Below are 18,723 nucleotides of genomic sequence, written 5' to 3'. Positions count from 1 at the left end.
GAATAAATATATTGTTCTAGGTGGCACTAATGTGGCAAATGCCAAAATGACTTTCCTTCTCCTTAAAGTTTACACTCCCTTTTATATAGGTTTGTTATCATAGAACATGCAAGGCGTTGTTACAGTAGTACATGTAGTCAGAACCAGCAGCCCTGGTAATAGATGGATACTGTATATAGAAATTACATTTACAAACTACTTTAAAATGTATTAAAAAAAATTGCAGCCAAATCTCACCCTAACTGGACTGACTGTAATTCAAGCTGGACTCCCAGGACTGTGTATGAGCAGAAATAGCATTCTGCCCAAATGTTACACTAACTAGTCTGGATACCTTTAGTATCACTTCAGAACAAATAAATCTTTTGGTTATGAGCCTCTTGCTATATGCTGCTCCCACACTTAACTCCTTACTTTTCAGAGCCCCAAAGGTGCCTTTTTTGCAGATATGGCTCAGACCCCTTCTCCTCACCCACATAACAGTATGCTTCTAATTACCGGCTAAAGGTAAAGCACATTGGGCCCGATTCACTAAAGTCCGAAATAAGGAGTGCTATTTATAGCATGCGTTAAAAATCTTATCACTTCTTATTTTTTGCTCGATTCACTAAAAGGACACTTGTCATAATTAAGAAGCGATGTTCTTGGCGTTATTTATCTTGCGACGACATATTTTCAAGCAATATATTACGCAGCGCACAACATATTACGCAGCATGTTGCTTGAAAATATGTCGTCGCAAGATAAATAACGCCAAGAACATCGCTTCTTAATTATGACAAGTGTCCTTTTAGTGAATCGAGCAAAAAATAAGAAGTGATAAGATTTTTAAAGCATGCTATAAATAGCACTCCTTATTTCGGACTTTAGTGAATCGGGCCCATTGAGTCCTGGAAACACAATCTGCCATTGGGCAGGTCTTGGAGTCATTTTATATCATTAAAAGTGTAATTGTTTCCTCTAGCCAAACACATGGCCTAATCATGATATGGTGTAAGTGGGCACTGAAACTGAATCAAGCAAACACCGAATCTTCCTACTGGATACATTTCCACTTACTGGGTTCTATATTTACTGCTGGCATTTTATTTGTGTGCAAATCGTAGGGATTTCATAGTGCCCAACTGATAACTGCAAGAACAATGTTTTATACTGGCTTTAAATGCACTTAGGCTGACTTTTGTAATATCTAAGAAAAACATTTGCAGGCCAACTGATACCCTATGACATACATTTTCATTTTACATTTACAAATCTGATGCAAATATACCACAGTTAGAATGGTCACATTGCTCAGAAGCAGAGGGGAATATAAAGTATATAGACTATTGATTATATTACTGCAAAGGATACATAATGCACATACCAAACCAAGGACAAATAGAAGTATGGGATCTGTTATCCAGAAACCCCATTATCCAGACAGCTCCAAATTATGGAAAGGCCATCCCCCACAGACTCCATTTTAATAAAATAATTCAGATTTTTAAAAATGATTTCCTTTTTCTCTGTAATAATAAAACAGTACCTTGTACTTGATCCCAAGTAAGAAATAATGAATCCGTATTGAATGCAAAGTAATCCTGTTGGGTTTAATTCATCTTTTAATGATTTTTTTTAATAGACTTAAGGTATGAAGATTTAATTTCCAGAAATAACCTGGGTCTCGAGCATTCTGGATAACAGGTCCTATACCTGTATTTAAAGCTGAAATGTGTACTCATCATCCTATGTACATTCAGAGAGGAAAGCTTTCAGTCTCACAGAGATATAAAAAGATAGATATAAGCCGCTCAGAAGTACCTAGCAAAGCAGTAAGAATAATTACTGTTACGAGTGCAAATGTTATGCAAATGTATTGATCTTTTTTCAACTAGATTGAGAATTTGCTACTAATTACATGTAATCATTTGCATTAAGTGTCATTTCAGCCCTCCCCTGACGCATCCACTGAAGCAAAATCAATCGTCTTATGGAGTAGACTGTAATCGCTTATTTGACCATCCTGTCTAGGAAATTAATTTGTATGCAGCACTGGTTTAGACCCAAATAATGTATATTAACTCAGGGACAGGAAGGGTGTTTCTGTGCTTCCTATGCTTCTCCACTCCTTTAACATAACTAATTAAAAAAGTTTGCGCTTTTTTCTGGTTTCACATATATTGTATCTATGTAAATGTTTGTTGAAAAAAACAACAGTCCACTTATTTCTGGAAAGGGATTACTTTCATATACAATTGAATGGTTAATAGTATAATGCACAACTCACCAGCACACCATAGCCCATAGCACACAAAAAGTGCATCTACCGCACAGCATAAGGGATCTACACCCTCTGTATAGTACACTAAAGAAAGAATTACTGGCACAACAGGACAAATACTAGTCCTCCAAAAACTGAAAGCACTGTACTGGGACAAGTATTCTGCCCCTTCCTCCAACTTGGGACTTGGCTGAGTGGGGTTTGTGGCTTCTAGCCCCAAGCACTCACATTCAGAGAGGTTTAGCTGTATGAGTTACCTATGGAACATAAAATACAGGCAGTGTGCTTGTTTTGCAGCAGCCAAAGTAACAGCCATTCAAATTTATATGCACTCTTTTAATTTTGGGGTCTCAACAAAGTATTCAGAAGAGTCATATTTGTGATGTGTTTATCTTAGTACCCAGGCCCGGATTTGTGGAGAGGCCACAAAGGCCCGGGCCTAGGGCGGCAGAAGTTTAGGGGCGGCATGCCGCCCCGCCACGAGAAAATTTTTAAATTTGGCTCCCATACAGAGCAGTCGGGACCTCTCAACCTCTGCTCCATATGGGAGTTTAAAGGAGCGTTCGCACATGCGCACTGGGGAGAGGGCGCATTCGCGCATGCGCACGGGGGGGACACCCACAGGGGCGGCCTTGGGGCGCCTCAGAGAGAAATCCGGCCCTGTTAGTACCCAGGCATATGTGGGAGATAAGATGCAGTCAAATAGAAGATTTGATCTAATATAGAATTTTCATACAAATGACTGTATTTAGCAAAGCTTTGCAGTTTGCTAGTGAAATAGTTTTATTTAACCATCTGAAATTGTTGTAACAAGTACGTTGGTCATAGCATCAAGCTGCTGAAGCCTTGGAGCACTGAAATCCTTGGTTAAGTTCTGTCAAGGGCATTATCTGTTTTGGTTTGTTAGTTGTGAGTTTCCTGAGGGTACTCGGCATTGTTACACAATGGAAAAACCAGCATTTGAACAAATTCTACCTGTTACTGCCATTTAAGTCTGTGGCGGGCAGCATTAACTCCGACAGGCATTTCTCTGCCGGTGGAAATATCAGTGGTGAAACTTTTAACAAATCTAAATTCCCTGTGATTAGCCACATTTTGTGTCTCCACAATTCCTAGTAGAAATTCCTAATTTTGCCAAATACTTAATATAGACATTCCACCCACTCTGTAATGGACCACTTGTATGCTTTATTACCTTTCTCAGCATTTGTACTTTCCAATAACAGGCCCAATGGAATATTTCATTTTTTTAAGAATGCATTCCAGAGACCATACCTGCTACTTCCGTCACTACTGACTGTGTAGTGCAACTGGGCGAGCAGGGCAATCAGGGGAATCAGAAGAGAAAGTGGAATCAGTGCAGTGGCTAATTTGGCCAAAGTGAGTATATGTAATAAAAACTCTCAGTAAACCTATAAAAACCCCAGGAAACCAAAAATCTCTTATTCTGCTCACATTACAACTATGGCAAACGTATGTATATTTTTAAAAATCAAATAATAAATAGAAGTAAAAATAAGTTAATTTGCTTTTATTACATAAAGAAGAATTTTGCCAAAGTCCTGAAATAAGAAGACAGGCAGACAAGTTTCCAGCAAACACTTATACAATTAAGACAGCGAGGAATTGAGCACCCAATTAAATAAGAAACCTGTTGAATAAAACCAAGCAGTTAAGTATATCCACTTCAAAGTGGGCTTGAGTAGTGGACTTAAGTATAGTAGGTGCTATTGATATGATATTCAGTACCAGTTCCCATTATGGGGCAGCTGTGACTTGCTAGAGTTATAACTCTGTCTGTGATCCACGTGAATTTCAGTACATTTGTCTTTGACAATCACAGTCTATCCTTCTGCATATCAGATCTTTCAGCTGATCTTTAAATATTTTTACGTACAGGGTTTTGTGGATACCTTAGCTGACCCTATTGATACGCATTCAAGCACTGGGGCAAGGCTTACAGTGGTAGAAGAAACCAAAAAACCTTTAGGTATTGTATATGAATCAGTACTATAGTACTTAGTCTTATACCTAACTGCCAAACTGTGTAACAAACAATTTCTTTGTTACTCTGTATTAATAAAACAGTACTTTGTACTTGAGTGTAATTAAGCTTCATGAAAGCATATTGGTGGCAAAATAAATGTATTTGGTTTATTTAGTGTTTAAATGCTTATCTGAGATAGTAAGTATAGCAGCAGAGGTATTCCATATTGTAGCATAATAGTCTCTATAGAGGAACTGCTAATAACAGGAATAGTAGGAAGAAATGGTACCTTTAGCACAATAGTGGATTAATGTAATTAAAGTTGTAATGTATATAGGGATGTTTTTCAGGAGAATTAAATAAAAATCACTTTTTTACAGTACATTTTGTTTTCCAAAATAAAAATCAATTTTTAATGTTATAATGCAGAAGCTACGGTAGAGCCTAAAAAAAGACATAGATGTTTTTGGCCTATCCGCAACTTGTTCTGATGGGCGAACAAGGTAAGACCACTCACTTGTTTGATATTGTGTGATATTAAGTGAAGAATTTTCTAAAAATCACCAGGAATAGCGATGAGCTTTTAATCCACTTAGCCTTAATTATGTATTTAAACATATTTTAATTCAGAAACACCTGGACGTGCCTCCATCTGTGTATCTTACTCAATGTGCAGAGATGAAGCTTTCAGAAGCTTATATAGAGAATAAAGGTATAATTCAAAATTAAATCCTAAACAAAATTAATCTGAAAGAAATAGTGGAGTAACCCACAATAAACCAATATTGCTAAAGATACAGATGAAGATTCTGACCATGAAGAGGTCATAATGGAGGAAAAAGCAAAAGTATCTAGCAAATCAAAAGAATCAGTTACTATTACTGACCCAGCTCATGTAACTCCAAGCCCTGGAGCAATATTAATTATGGTGAAAGAAGCCAAGACACAACTAGGTATAGTACTGCATTAGTAGAATCAATGATCTCTGATGTCACTCATGGCAGTATTATGGGTAATGTGTCTCATATTACATATGTAATGTGCCACTTTGAGCCCCAATAGTTTGCTTTGCAATTGCTTTGGCAAATGAGCCTTTTTATCTCCACTCTCTAGTTGATTTTATTGCTTTCATATATACTAAATATATATCCAGCTGATTTATAACTACTGCCTGCTGTAATAGTCTTGCTAGCTATATTTCTATTTTCTAATGACAAAGCTAATGCATTATTATATTTCAAATTAATTTTACAGAATATATTCCAGAAGCTGCTTCCTTAACTGTTAGCTGTATAGTGCCAGTGGATGAGCAGGAACATCATAAGAAAAAGAGACATCAGCTGCTAATTTGACCAAAGTAAGTACATTAAAAAATAAAAAACACATATATTAATTTAAGACAAATTAAGACTGGAGCCCAGAAATCAGTCTAGGAAAATGTCCTATGATGGTGAGCAGTGGGAATAAGAGTACTTGTATAACTGAGAGTTTGCTACAAATACTCCAGATCAATAGCACCAAGCAGTGCAAATTCAAAAGACCAGCTAAATGGGCCTGGCTGACATATGGGATGTGCTGTGCATTTGCTATTACCTTTTGCTATCATTATTGCTCTCTACCAAATCATCTTCATGGGCATTCCAGACACTTCTCTTTGTTAATCACTATCTGCCATACTGTATATTCAATCATTTAGCCTATCTTTATTTATCTTTATAGGGTCTAAAGGTGGCCATACACGAGCAGATCCGCTCGCTTGGCGATGTCTCCAAGCGAGCGGATCTTCCCCCGATATCCCCACCTACGGGTGGGCGATATCGGGGAGCATTTAGGTAAAAAAAATAATAATCCGATCGTTTGGCCCTGGGGCCAGACGATCGGATTATGTGGGCGGCAATGGGGCAGTCGGATCGGGGACCGCATCAACGAGCCGATGCGGTCCCCGATCCGACCAGATTTTCTAACCTGGCCGATCGAGATCTGGCCAATTTCAGGCCAGATATCGGTCGGCCAGGCCGATCTGCTCTCCCCATACACAGGCCGATTAGCTGCCGAATCGGTCCAAGGGACCGATATCGGCAGCTATAGTCGGCCCGTGTATGGCCACCTTAAGCGATCCCATCAAAATTGATCCAAGTCCTGGAGTCATAATAGTCTTAATAGTGGCTCAAAAAGCCAAGGCAGCTTATGGTACAGTATTTGAAAATGTATGGGTTTGTGTTGTGCTTTGCTGCTCTACAGTGGTTAGGCAAACTATGTAACTACATACTTGAATATACCTTAAGCAGAGATGTGTAAATGCTGTGGGAATACCATTACTTATAAAAGCTAATAAAAACATCAGGCTTCACATGGAATACTTTCCATGTAGAACAATTGTTATCTGCTGTAAGATAGGTCCTTTTTAAAGGAAAAAAAACAATACTCATATTTGCAGAAAGCAAAGATTATACTCTGTTAATATATATTTTGTTTTTATGTTTGCAGATGGGGCTAAATCACCTGTATCGGCCAAAGCTTCGGAGTCTGTAAATATTCCATCATTGCAGACTCAGAATGAGCCAGAGGAATTAGATGCAACAGGCAGTAGAATGTCTCAGTAATACAGTCTGAGCTTCTGCCTGAAGTGTTAAACACAGTAAAAGAAAGTGCAGAAGCCTCAGCAATACGTATGGTTTTTATCTCTACAGAGTTCCAGGCTCAGCTTATTTGAAGAGAAGACACCTTCTGGTACAGTATTAGTATTAGATCAGCTGCCAGTATATAAGAGACTTCCTCCATACCAGTGACAGTGATACATCAATCGCAGCAATATTACAGACCACTGCACAGGTAACTGTGTGTGTGTACAGGCACATAGATTCGTGTATGTTGGATTCACAGACACCTCTCTATGTCTCTCAGTCAGAGCTGTCCTATAGACTGACTAGCCAGGCTTTCGAGCTTCTTGATTGGCCAGCTGAGTCTAATCAGGCCCACCTGGTCAGTCTGTAGCACTCTAATGCCACATGTAGCGTATGGAACGTATTTTCGGTAAGCCAAAAAGCCCCTACCTGTACCTGCACCCGAATGAATGAAGTACACTCGGGTGCAGGCACATGTAGCCGATATCTGCTGAAAATATGAAGTCTCGCATTTTTTGGTGGATATTGGCTACATGTGCCTGCACCCGAGCGTATTCCCTTCATTCAGGTGCAGACACAAGGTAGGCTGAGCGGGGCGTATTCTTGGCAAGCGTTTGTCAATGAGTGACATCTGATTGGCAGTTAGTGGCCCACTTTTTCTAACTAGGAACTGCAGTTACCCAATGACTAACTGCAAAGTTTAGGGACCCTAGGATTAATGGAACAGCAGCAGTTAAAATTTAAACCAATAAAAGTCAATAGGTGAATTGTGAAAATGGTGAAAAATTTGCAATATGCCTGTGCCTTTTTTTTTTTTTTACACAAATGCACCTTTTTTGAAAAGTTTTTTTGTGAAAAACAATTTGCCAATGGCAAAATGCGGAATTTCACTGCAAAAAATTTGCTCATCACTAGTGTTAATGTGATGTCAAATTGTGAGTTTTAGTTTAAATACTAATTACTTTATTTCAGTGTTTACCTGGAGAAAAGTATCTTAAAAATGGGGAGGGGGAAGCCCCTTTCTGGTGGGTTTAGTCTGTACTTTCCAGAGGGAACATAATGTGTTTGCATGATATTGCTTCAGTGACTACTGCACATGCAATCACAGCAATGCCATTTGTTTCTCCCCCCCCCCCATAAATTTTCTGAACCCTCCATAGAATTGTTCTGCTCATGTGTGACAAACCGCCCTTTAGTCCATGGTGTCACAAAAAGTTCCCTAAGTCCCATACATTGTTAAACCCATAATGAATTGCTTGTTACTTGACTTTATGCATTTCATATATTTATAGTTGAAACAACTTTTAGTATAAATGTTTCTGCAAATAAGGTAGTTACAGCTAGAGGCCAACCAAAAGGCATTCAAAAAAATACTGATAAAATCTACCACATCTACCACATAATGGTACAGGTATGGGACCTAAGAATTTCCGGATAAGGGGTCTTTCTGTAATTTGGATCTCCTACCTTTAGTCTACTGAAAAAATTATTTAAACAGTAATTAAACCAAATAGGATTGTTTTGGCTCCAATAAGGATTAATTATATCTTAGTTGGGATCGAGTACAAGGTTTTATTACTACAGAGAAAAAGGAAATCATTTTTAAAAATGTGAATTATTTGATTAAAATGGAGTCTATGGGAGATGACCTTTCCGTAATTCAGAACTTTCTGGATAATGGGTTTCCGCATAAAGGGTCCGATACCTGTATGAGCTAGAAACTGCAAGCAAAAAAGGAAATTAGCAATTTGAAAATGAAAATTTGAACAAGAAAAATGACTTGCAAATGTATTTATTCTCAAACTCAAAAAAGTTTGTTCAAAATGGGGTAAAGCAATCAAACTGTTAATGTTACATGTTTATTTGTTAATGTGCAGCGATCATGTATTATGATACCTTAACTGCAATGTCATTTCTCCTTCTCATTGGCTCCAATTCATTTGGCAGAATTTTGCTGTTTTGTGAATTTTCCCGCTGTTTCTCCTTCCCCAAACACTGCCCAGGAGCACTGCTGACATAGGGTAAGTTGAGAAACTCGCCTCAGGCAGCAGCGCCCCCAAAGTTACCAGGGGCAGCAAAAAGACCAATTTCCATTTTATTAAAACAGAAATTCACCTCTGCTACTGCAGAGAGCATAACTTTAAAGGCATCGCAGGAGCCACCAAAGGGGCCAGGCCCCTGACAATGCCTTTTATGCCATGTTACATGTCCTGTGAGAAATGATGGCAGCCCAGCAGAGACTGTCTGGCCTTATGATGGGCCACAGATTCAGTAGATACAACAGAGGCTACAGCATGTTAGGAGCCAGTACATTTTATGTCATGCTGTATCTTCAAACTGATAATCATATGGCACACATTTAGTACATATAAAATGTTTGATGAGAACCTCAGTTAGTGAGCTTAGGCTTTTGCATTTTATATGTTGTAACAGTTATGTTACTGGGGGGGTTGCCCGGTAAGTGAATTCTGAAGTCACTGGTTATCTAGCAGGGTGCGGAATGCAAAATCATTTTGGATACAGCTTGTGATGGTGGGCCTGAATTCCTCTGTTAGTGTGAAGCATGGGTTCTCTCAGAGAAGTATTACTGAGCAGACTGTCCTAGCAGGGTAATAGCATGCTCATAGTCCTCTATTGCTTCTTTGGTTAATCCAAGTTTTCCTCTGATATCAGCCCTCAGTTTATAGATGAGCGGGTCATCAGGTTGCAAATTTAGAGCTAAGAGATAAAAAAGGGGAAACAGTTAGCTTTGGGCTACCAGTAGTGAAACAAGTCATTGAAAATAAAAGGCTCCATATTAGGTGTATCCTTAGGAAAACTAAACTAAGTTTCTTGCACCTGCTTGCATAGGTTCTAGTTTTGCTAGTGCATGTACAGTAAGTATATTAAGCATTTGTTTAATGGCCAATTGGGGGTCAATTCCCCCCTCTGTGTTTGAGAACACTGCTGAAACAAGCCACCTTGTTATTGTTCAAGGCCTATCCAGGACTAAATGAACAGTGTCAGGCTGGGGTGTCAAGGGTCCACAGGGGATTACCACCTCGGGGGCTCCCCGACCCAACCGTGAATTTGTCCGCTGGCAACAGCCCCACCACCACCACCACCGTATGCTCACTGTGCATCGCATACCTTTTATCTCCAAAAGTTCCTTCTGGGGATTGGGACTGTGTTGGAGGTGCCCACCAGGGTTTTTCCCAGTGTCCCATGGGCCCAGTTCAACCCTGTACATGAATGCTATATACACATAAAATCTGCCCACAGTTTGAGAACTGATATTGTGAGGATTTTCTGCATCATATAACTGCGTTTAGCAAAGCCAACCTATGTGCAGTGATTTGAATCCTAGCTATGCAAGCTTTAGTAGGCACTACCAATAGATTTTTACCCCAACAATAAAACTGAAAAGTGCCCAAAATAATTTGATTAAATTCCACCTTGTAGAGTAAGTGTAAGAGGCCCACCTTGTGAAATGTCGCTCTCTGCCCACTGGTATTGCTGTAAAGTGTTATACAGGCTGGCACGGTTGAAGTAAGCGGCAGAGGAAACAGGACAGAGACTAAGGACAAGCTGGAAGTCGTGCAATGCGGCTTGCGCATCTTGCAACAGCATATTTGTAATGCCCCTGTTCAGAACTGCTGACTCATTCGCAGGGTCAAGTGCCACAGCTCTTGTGTAGTATTCTTTGGCCTGTTGAAAAACAAAATACATATTTTTATGTGTTCCTTTTAAAAGAAATATGGATTACCAAAACAAATACTGAAATTACTTTATAGGGAATGGTGATGTGATAAGATAACATTGTCTCCAAATAGAGTTCTAGTGTTTAAAAAGTTTTCCTTTGATTCAGAGGTTCCTCTTTGATTTATGCCATTTTTACTGGATACACGCAGTGTGGCAGGATCAAAGACCCTGTGGCAAGGCAAGTAATTAAATGAACATCATCCCAATTATTTAATATTATGTCTGTTCTCCCTAATTAAGTTCCAAACATTATCAATTTCAAAATCAGAATATTTGACCACTCCCCTAATGACCTGCTCAGGCCACCCATACTATGTCCCATCGTTCCAGGTGGCCACACCCCCTTTCCACTGCGGAAAGCTAATATGGCACACATCTGAGATGCAGTTAAGTAGGATTCCTTGTGCATAATAACCAATACGAGTATCATAGCTCTCAGCTGTTCCTGTTTAGGTTAGACAGTCCAGGATAACAAGAAATAAAGGTAACAGAGAGTGGGTAGGGACTAAAACAAATCAGGAATGTGGTAATGGAAGTATGACCAAGTGGATGAGGAAAAGTCATAAATTCTTATTTTTTACATTATTATTAAAAGTACATGGGTACATCTAGAAGCTGAGGGACTAGAGGCCATTATTTGTGAGTACATGCCATAAGGGTAGGGATGTTTGAGCCTGAGTTGGTATACAAGTAAACATGAACACCATCTAGACCCTTAAAAACACATAAAGGCTCATTAACATCCTCACGTGCAGTCAGCAAAGTGCAATCACCATGTATTTTACCACAATTCCTGCGTCCTCGCTGTCACAAAGGAATGGTCTCTTGATGCAACTGTGCTGTGATTACCACAATTGCATCTAATTCGCCAAAATGGATGCAACTGGGCATACGTATTGTTGCAAATGGGGCACAATTCCACTGAATATTTTTAAAGTCTGCCTGCCTTTATTTTCACTTTTTGCTGACATAATTTCCTCTGTTTCAGCGTGCAAGTGTTCGCCCCATTTCTTTTGGCTCAGCCCAACTGCAGCAATCAACAAAGGGCGCTGATGGAGTGGGAGTCGCTCCAGGGTTCCCCAGTGTTAATGGGGCAACACCTGATTCAGAACAGAAGGCAGGAGGGGCTGAACAGCACTGAGCCCAATTATAGGGAGGAGCAAGGAGCGCATTTTGAAGTAAATACCATTAATAAAAGTAGTTTTACGCACAACTGCCTGTGGGGAAATTGCAGGGTCCAGAACTGCACTTGCAAATATAAATGAGTCCTATAGTTATTAACAAAATAAGGTTTCTGAGAATTAATTTACCTGTGTGAACTGCCGATTATGGAGATACAAGTTTGCTGCATTGAAATAAGCCAGTGAATAGTCTTGGTCTGCTGTGATTGCTGCCTGGTAATCTCTCATTGCATTGGGTAACTTCCCCATGAACTGATGAATCACTCCACGGTTTGTGAGCAGTTGTGCTGAACCACAAAGCTGTGAATAAAATAGAGACTGAAAGGATCAGCACCATTTCTGTTTGGATATTCTTACAACTGCAACTTCAGCCGAACTTGCCTTGGCACCTGTACCCAACATGCACTGCAGAATGGCATAGCAAGGGAAGAGACAGTAGGAGATAAAAAAGTAGGAAATACAAATACTCCTTACACTAATACGAATGATTTCATGTCTTAAACGTGAGTGCATCTTGATTGTGCCTGTGTGTATGTACAATGGAAAGTATGTGCATTAGCAGTGTTTGTGTTTCCTGTTTTCCACATGAACTCCTATATATTTATAAATCGCTTAAACACTTCCATAAGTCCAGAGACAGGCCTTAACTGATTGAGCACCCTGGCCAACTCGCCACAGTAACCCCCCCCCCACATGAGCACATGCGTGCCTGTAGAAGCGCACATGTGCAGTGACTTCGCAGGGGAATGCCGCACATTGCCAAGCGGCGGGGACAAGGGATCGCAGACTAGAGGTAGGCAGAAGAGGAACCTGCCCCCCCATCATTGCACCTTAGGCAGGTGCCTTTTCTACAAACACAAGCAAACAAGAAGTGCGGGCTCTGCAGCCCTTTATTTTTGCTTGTGTTTATAGATTTTATTGGATTTGACCTTCCATTTGAAGTGGCAGCACCTCTGGTTAATTACTACATTCCAGGACTTTTATACATTATCTGCTGAAGGACACTGTCCACGAGCCTGGAACTAATGAACTATGGGACCTGTATATACAATACCATGAGCATTTAAAGTTTTTTTTTTCCTCTCTACCTGTTTTTGAGTGCCCCCATTTGTTATAGGTGCCTCTTCTGCCTACCTCTAGTTCTGGCCCTGCATAAGTTCTATGTACAACAAATCTTTGCAATCATTTCCTTTAGAAAGGGGCTGCTGTAAGATGCCATAGAAAGTCGCTATTTAGTGGGCCGGTGGGGGGCTGTTTGGGTCTCTGTTCACTTGAAATGGCAGGGCCTATTTTGATACCAGTCCAGGCCTGATTGCAGGGCCTAATTGGCAATCTCAGTGCACACATGCTTAGCCCTGGTATTGCTCATTGTATTCTAATACCTCTAATTAGCTTTTATTACTTAATATGAAATTATAAGAGAAGGGTGATTTCCTTTTTGTCCTCTTGTTTTTTCAAATAACAGGCTGCCAATTAGTGTAATCCAATGCGGTATTAGTGCATATAAATATTTGATAGCTACCAATAAAGATTTGTTATTGGAATGATCAGAGCGGGTGGAATATTTCAGGCCAATTATACAGGAAATTGTATCTGAAGGGAGAGGAGGCAAATACGCAATTAAAGTGAGAACTACTGACTGATCACTCATAGGTTGGAAAAACAGATGGGTTTATATGCTGAAATCCACAAGAAATACTGTTTATGGTTTCATGCGCCAACCACTGCAAGAAATACTTTGGATCAATCATCCCTTTCTTTTGAAATATTTGCTCAAATCTGGTTTGGTTAAAAATAGCACTTACTGTAGAGGTGTGCGTTCCTTTACTCACAGGCAGTGGCTTCAGTATGGTTTTAATAATTTGTACATTTCTATTGCAGTTTGTATTAGGATATAGCAAGTTTGTGTCTATGGCCCAAGATGTTTAAGGTCATCCAGCACATAATAATAAATATCTGACACCCCCCTGCCCTGCAGGATTTAATTCCCATGTTGGACAATCGTGTTTGTCACAGCGTATTAAGAACAATTTGTTTTTATGTGCCTCTTGAACGTCATCCAGTAATGTATTCTAATCCAGAGCATCATTCTGATTTATTATAGTCTGATGCCTCTTTCTGTATTTTAGGTCAGTTTATACATGTGCTCACACCAACAGCAGTATGTGTATAACAGGCAGTACGTGTATATACAGGGAAGGAAGAAGCACAGAAGATATAAACGATACCTTTTTTTACATGCAGAGATATTGAATACTTGGTATATTGTGTATGTTTTAATTGTTTTTTTTTCTTACACAATGTTGCTCTTGGCCTCAGCTCTGTGCAATAACTGACTAAATGAAAAGATTATTTCTAATTTACACTGGATTTGCTTTGCAGTGACATTGGCCTAATAACAATATAACTTTTGTACTGAAAAAGCCAACACTAAATGCATGTTTATGAAAGGATGACCACATTACCAGTGTCAGTATTACCTTTAAAGCAGCATTCATATCTTGAAGAGCAGCAAAGGTGTCTCCTATTTGCAGGCTGACAATGGCTCGGCCCTCAAATCCCAATATGCTTTGTGGATCAATATCAAGGGCTACTGTGAAATGATTCCAAGCTTGCTGAAAAAGCCCCTGAGCCTACACAGGGCAAACAGAAAGAAAGAAAGCAGTTGCTAAGCACAGGTCTTCTGAGCATTTAACTGATGTACTGAATACTGGTAATATTATCACTGTGTTTGTTGGACACTTATTCATGATTAGTCAGGGTGAAACCACAGAACTGATATTTTAGGTGACCAAATTAAGAATTGGTTGCTTCTCCCTGATTAGAAAAGGAGTTAGCAGAATCACCTGTGATAACCAGACAAAAACAGGAAGATGGGATTTCCAGTGATGGGTTGTGCCTACCTGGGGTGATTCCAACCTTAATGACCAAAGCAAAGTGCTATCACTTTTACCCTAATCATGACAGAGGAGGTAAATGAGCTCTGGTACCACCATTTTGCTGACATTTTAGAAAGACAAATCTCCTTGTACCACACCCTAGGCATACTGATACATTGTGTATTTATAATTAACTCATTTATCACAACATCAAGCCTGGTACATTTTAGAAAGACATACCTCCTTGTACCACACCCTAGGCATACTGAAGTATGATGCCCTTTCTCTGCTACTGGAGAAAACCTGTACTGGGCATGTGCTGAGCCGCTAGTAGGGATGGTCTGCAAGGTGCACACATCCTAGCTCCACCAGTGGCTTTATCCATGAGAAGTCTATATTATGGCCTTCAAGTTCTAGCTTCTTGGCAGCAGATTAAAATATGAGGGTAGGAGAAGGGGAACCCAATGATAGATGGGCAAGCTTTGGCTTCCAGATGTTGCATAATTAAAACAGCACCCCTACATCACTCAAGCCAATGAAATAATTCTGGTAGTTGCAGTTCCAAGCAAAATTCTGTTGCTGGTGTATATTTCTAAACTTTCTGTCAGAAGTGCTTATTCGGGGTCAGGAATGTAGATATTTACATGAGCCTTCCAGTTCAGAACCAAGTGGCATGTTCTTTGTCCTGTATTGGTTTGGGTCACCTGGATCAATGTAGCTATGGTTCTTAGTGAAGCAGTTTGAGCTATGGAAGGCTAGATTGTGGGCCTCAAAAGTGTCTAACAAATCACAATGTTAGCATTATATTGAATAGGGAACCTGACAGAGAGAGAAGGCACGGATAAGTCAAAATACTATACTACCCAAATGATAACTCCCCCCCTGAAAATGGGATCTCTTGTTAGAACTTAACCCCTTGAGATGAATCCATATTGCAAAACAATTATGAGTGGATTAATAACAATCAGACATGTACGTGGGTTCTGAGCAAAACATAGTCAGAACACCAGAACAAAGACATCACTGGGTTTTTATAGACTTTGTGACATGGTAGCATACAACATAATTATGTATGAGTATGGGTGTTACCAATTCGAACAAAAAACTGTTCTTATGCCAGAAAAAAGTGGAACAGCCGTCAAGGCCAAACCAAGGCTAGCTTGTAAACAGCATCCCTCCAAGTCAGGGGCACGGTACCTGCAACTGAACTCTAAACAATAACACAGTAAATAGGTGATAAGACCCGCTTCAGAGCTTCCATCAGTACCGGAATGAAGGGTAATATGAATTGCTTCACAATATCCTTCATGGACCACCGAAAGGGGGGCATAGGAAATTTGCCTACACAGAATTTATTCTTTATCAATATTAATATATGTTTTTACTGCCAAAGAAAAGAATTTAGAAGATATTTGGGGAGAAACTTTATTTGTTCTCCTAGATAAGAAGTAGAAGTAAATTAGGCTGAGATTTGGAGGCAAAAACTTATTTTATGGGGTAGATATTCTTGGACCTGATATGCCAGTGTTTTCCTACACCTTGTAACAAACCTTGGGGGCTGACCAAAGAGAAGGGCTCCAAGGCATAGGAGCTGTGCACCTTTTCTGGTGTTTTATTTTGGGGTTGGGGCATATTGACTGCAGGGCCATATATATATATGAGAGGTTATATTTGCTAAGGGCACCAACCATAACCCACACCAGGCAGCTCTAGGCTGGTGTTAAATACAAGGGCCCCCCTTCGGCTGTTTACTCATGGCTCTAAATCTGCCATGCAAAAGTTGTGATAGGATGTAAAATAAGCAACAGCAGGGGCTTGATTGACAGCATCTTAGTGGCTATTTGTTATTGGGTTTTTAATAAATGAACACCCTCATTTTTAGAACAAGAAATAAAGCAGCAGGTTATCCATTATAACATAATGCTTCAATGCCTGTGTTCCTAGGATAAAAGTGAGCATTCCAAGCAGACAAATGGCCCCTATCACACGTCACTGTTAGTTTGTTTCCAGAATTTATCACAGTAACTGTTCCGAAGGGTAATGAAATCTCTCAAGCAAAATATCATTTTAATGATGTGGAAATATTAAGCTGTTCAGTGGAAAATACCCAAGAGCTACTGAATGTTACATGATGAAAATGTCTGACTAACAATGTGCTGCATTTTATCTGGGTAATGTCATTTGTTGATAAAGAAGGTCTTATTCATGAACAATTATCAGACAATAAGTGAACTGATATAACTATAAAGGGGAGCGCACAAGCACGGGACAACAGTGCACAATCAGTGCCTGTAGATGTGTGGAACCATTTTGATGTGTAGTGTGATGGCAGCTGTCAAATGGAAAGTCTCAATAGCAAGATATGAGCTGGCTGAGGATGTGCAGAGGTGGCATTTTCAAGCCGTCTGATTTTATGGTAAATCTTAAAGGGATTCTGTCATGATTTTTATGGTATACTTTTTATTTCTAAGTTACACTGTTTACATAGCAAATAATTCACTCTACCATTTAAAATGTTATTCTTGAATCAACAAATGTATTCAGTTTAGCCATCTCAGTACATTGTGCCTGAGTCTGAGCTTTCAGAAGGAGCCAGCGCTACACATTAGAACTGCTTTCATGTAACCTATTGTTTCTCCTACTCCCATGTAACTGAAGGAGTCTCAAGCCAGACTTGGATTTCTTTCTATTGAGTACTATTCTGATATCTACTCGGAGCTGCTATCTTGCTCCCTTCCCACTGTTCTGTTGATTGGCTGCTGGGAGGGGGGTGATATCACTCCAACTTGCAGCTCAGCAGTAAAGTGTGACTAAAGTTCATCATAGCACAAGTCACATGACTGTAGCACCCTGGGAAATGAAGAATATGGCTATCCCCATGTGAAATTTCAAAATTAAAAAATCTGCCTGTGTTTTTGAAAAATGGTTATTAATGCAGGATTCTGATGGAGAAGCTCTGTTAACTGATGTGTTTTGAAAATAAAGTGTACCCATAATAGTATTCCTTTAAGGTGGCCATCTGACCGTGTATGGGACCCTCCAATGGCCCTACCTGGCAAAAAATCTGGCAGATGTCTATTGTGCAGGTTTGATTTTCCTGTCGGATTAAAGGACCCCACCCCCATTGTTGTGATAGAATTGTTTGGCCGTAAGGTCACTTTAGGTCGGTATATTAAGGAAAGGTCCACTTGTTTGGCCACCATTAAGTGGTTATTTCTAGTTTTGCATTTTTAAATTGGCTTGTTCAGCTTCTGTAATTTAGTACTGTGCAAATTCCAACCTTTGTATGCAAGAAATTACAGATAAACATGGTTTTGAGCTATTATATGTCAGTCTAGATTACATAATTTTGCTTTGATACCAGTTGACAACATGCTACATAAGCAATCTTGAAGGCAATAAATATAATTCACTTCAATCGTGAAATTAGAATATGATCATTAAAACAAAGGACCACACTGGACTCAGTGATATAACATATGTTGTAGTGTTTCTGCAGATATAAATATATATTTATGCATAGACTTAGTTTAAACATAAACATATTGTATTGTATTATATGAGTATTTTATTATTGTACAGAAAGTATGTCCAACTGGTAGCTAAACTAAAACTCCCATAATCCTAAACTACACTATTCTCTAATGAAATGTTTCATGACTGGCATCTAATACTTAATCATAAAATAATCTTAAATTACAATAGTTCTGTAGCACAGTGGATTGTTTATCCTTGTGACTTGTAACTGTTTGCCAATCTAGTATAAACACTTATTAATCACACTAATGTTATTGTTAAGCCTCAGATTTAGCTTTATTTATAATGAGTGCTAATATGAACTCAGTGCCAATGGTGCTTTCGCCCAATGCATTCAGGGGATGGAGGCTCCATTTAGAACCCTCCCACAGAAACAGAAAATTTCATTAATCATTCAAAATGATTAATGAAACTGTTATGTTAAGAGAACCATGAACTGATTTAAGTTCAGTATCCTATCTAGATACATTTGAATCTAATGCTAAAATTCTTGACACAATGGCGTTGCGCC

The 18,723-nt window shown here is 39.3% G+C and overlaps 1 protein-coding gene across 4 annotated transcripts in view; it reads right to left on the bottom strand.

Annotated features, from left to right (window-relative positions):
* Positions 1-8,650: 8,650 nt before the first annotated feature.
* The window catches only part of ttc6 (tetratricopeptide repeat domain 6), a 62,202-nt gene continuing 52,129 nt past the window's right edge, over positions 8,651-18,723 (bottom strand). For all 4 annotated transcript variants that reach the window (XM_031891480.1, XM_031891481.1, XM_031891479.1 and 1 more), the window contains 4 exons: positions 14,277-14,429; positions 11,926-12,096; positions 10,336-10,561; positions 8,651-9,592 (listed from right to left, as the gene is read on the bottom strand). In XM_031891480.1, the coding sequence (XP_031747340.1) occupies positions 9,459-9,592; positions 10,336-10,561; positions 11,926-12,096; positions 14,277-14,429 (684 nt within the window). In that variant the 3' untranslated portion in view covers positions 8,651-9,458. The remainder of the gene's footprint in view (positions 9,593-10,335; positions 10,562-11,925; positions 12,097-14,276; positions 14,430-18,723) is intronic.

This window comes from Xenopus tropicalis, chromosome 8, assembly GCF_000004195.4.
Source record: "Xenopus tropicalis strain Nigerian chromosome 8, UCB_Xtro_10.0, whole genome shotgun sequence".
Taxonomy (NCBI): domain Eukaryota; kingdom Metazoa; phylum Chordata; class Amphibia; order Anura; family Pipidae; genus Xenopus; species Xenopus tropicalis.
This window is presented reverse-complemented; position numbering and strand designations above follow the sequence as displayed.